The sequence below is a fragment of the Penaeus vannamei genome, chromosome 1, assembly GCF_042767895.1.
Source record: "Penaeus vannamei isolate JL-2024 chromosome 1, ASM4276789v1, whole genome shotgun sequence".
Taxonomy (NCBI): Eukaryota; Metazoa; Arthropoda; class Malacostraca; order Decapoda; family Penaeidae; genus Penaeus; species Penaeus vannamei.
In genome coordinates, this window is record NC_091549.1 from 49,081,237 (window position 1) to 49,083,736 (window position 2,500).

The window sequence follows — 2,500 nt, forward strand, 5'->3', positions numbered from 1 at the left end:
TTCTTTGCAGCTGTTCTTCCATTTTTTTATCCTCCTTGTTTTAAGATTGTTGTTTATCCCAGTAGCTTTTATGATAATAATAATCCTGTCATAGCATATCCATAAGAGCCTATATTTTTACTGCAAGTAGATACTGAGACCTGCCTTACACTTCTCCCCAGGGAGAGAGATTAAGCCATGCAGTTGGGTGTGCCTTTGCTGCCTGCTTGGAGCGGAAGCAGAAGAGGGACAAGGAATGCGGCGTAACCATGTCGTTTGACCCCACTACCTCAACCTTCACACGAACTGGATCCTTCAGGCAGATGACAGTCACTGAGAGACTGTCAGACCCCCAGGAGTGCAAACCTATAGGTATGTACCCAAAAGGTTTTACTAGATTTAGTTTGATTTTTACTGTTGATGATAGTAATGGTAGAAAGATGTTTAGGCTGTTATCAGTATTGGAGTTTTGGAATATATTTTTTTGTGTTATAACCTTTAATTGGATTAGATAGGTAGCACCATTTCCATCCCAATATTGATGGGTGTTTATGGTATGGAACATTGGGCAAATAGTACAAATCATTTTTATTTTGCTATATCTGTTATTGCACAGAGTACTTTCATTGGCTAAGTGCAGTGACCTCATTTAGATCCACCGCATATTATGAAAAGTGTTCTCTCAGTAATCTTTGAAAATGGCTTGATAATAAAAAAGGTTAAAAGATATGGAAAAAAAGGAGAAAAATAAACAAAGACTTGAATCTATTAATATTTGAAATAAATGATGGGCTGTGGCTTAGCTCAGATGTCAGATTGTGTGTGTGTGTTTCTGTGTCTGTGTATGTGTTTGTTTGTTTGTTTATTTGTTTGTTTTATTGTTGTTGATCTTATTATCATCAAATTGAATTTCTTACTCTCCCAAGAACCTGTGCCAGTCAAGAAGGTGGAGAATCCTCATGCTATTGCAAGACCTCATGCCACTCCACTCATGCTCCAGCGCCAAGGTTCCTTCAGGGTGTTCCAGCACCTCAGTCAGGTAATGGATTAAGGGTCGGTCATGGTAATCCTCACCTTGAAGCAGAGGGATGTGTGAATTTGATTGAGATTCTGGAGATGTCTTTTGGATTTATTTTTAACATCTTTTGCTTTATTCATTATGGAAGACTTCCTAATCTTTGTTTTGTATAACTTGTTTTGGTATTTGTGTATTAGTAAGGATATTTTACAAGTGCACATATAATCTTGTTGATTATATGTATTTCCTTATGTGATGATTTTTTCAGTAAAGGTTTAAAATATTTTTTAGACAGTTTTTCAGTTACATGAAATCTGATTTAGTCTCACATGGTGATTACTTAACGCTCCTTTATATTCCAGTCATCACCATTCAAGCGGCAGTTATCACTGCGATTGAACGACCTGCCATCCAACTTGGAGCGGACTCGTTCCATGTCTCTTGACAATAGTGCGACCAACGCCATGACGACTAACAATAACATCCAGCCTCCAGGTAGAAGTTGTTTATTGACTCTCTCCATTTTATTTTCTAGTGATTTTTTCCATGCAATAACTTTGGGTTCTCTTTCATATTAACATGTAATGCACATTTTAAGCATTAATTTTGATGCTGTTATAATTTATTCACCTTTTAGGACACTGAAATCATATTTACGTTTTGAGATACTTCTGCTTTGTAAAGGCTGTTGTCAGATATTGATGACTTACCTTGAATGGCAAATTTTTTTTATTAGCTTTGGAATGTGTAAATAAGTAATGCGAAAACGAGTGGCAAGTACTGATGCAAATATTTGCATGTGCTCATTTGTGGGAGATAAAGTGTGTACCAGAAAAATTGATTGAGGAATAGGCAGAAAGATGGCTTGATGATTTAGATGATTAGATATAGATAGAAAGAGAAGATAGATAATGGAAAGAAGATACACTGAATTTCGAAAAAGAAATGGAAAAATTATGAGTTGAAAAATGAGTGAGTGAAAGGGGAAAGTAGAGATAGAGTGATTGAAGGAGTGAGAGAAGAACTTGGATTTTACTGCAGTTAGGTGGACAACTGTGAAGCTTGAAGTGTTGGATTTTTTCTACTTTTATCATGGATATATTTTTTTCTTCTTTTTACTGTGTCACAAAGTCTCCTTTTGCTTCTCATTTCTTTTTATTTTACCATTTGCAGTGCATTGATAACAGAAAGGCATAAGCTGTAATGTTGGTTGAATATTGCAAGTGCAGATGATCAGAGCAAATGACTGAATCTTGTGAACAATTGTGTATAGAGCTTTAGAGACATTTGCCTTTTTGTACGCATCTGTAGATTTCTGTAGAACTGATCTATAAGGGCAGGTTGCTTCTTGCTGGGTCCTTTAGTGTGTAGAACATAGTGCAGGTACCAAGGTCTTTGCTTTAAAAGATTACTAAGGGAAGATTTACTAGTGGAGTAGTGTAGAAAGGAAATTATTTTCTTTAAACCTTCACAGTGGTGATTAATGATCTCTAGGATTTTCTG

General features: G+C 36.0%; 1 protein-coding gene across 8 annotated transcripts in view; it reads left to right on the forward strand.

Annotated features, from left to right (window-relative positions):
* The window catches only part of LOC113830504 (protein numb), a 177,743-nt gene that overhangs the window by 163,745 nt on the left and 11,498 nt on the right, over nt 1–2,500 (forward strand). For all 8 annotated transcript variants that reach the window (XM_070124125.1, XM_070124133.1, XM_070124138.1 and 5 more), the window contains 3 exons: nt 162–351; nt 906–1,018; nt 1,360–1,492. In XM_070124125.1, coding sequence (XP_069980226.1) covers nt 162–351; nt 906–1,018; nt 1,360–1,492 — 436 coding nt within the window. The remainder of the gene's footprint in view (nt 1–161; nt 352–905; nt 1,019–1,359; nt 1,493–2,500) is intronic.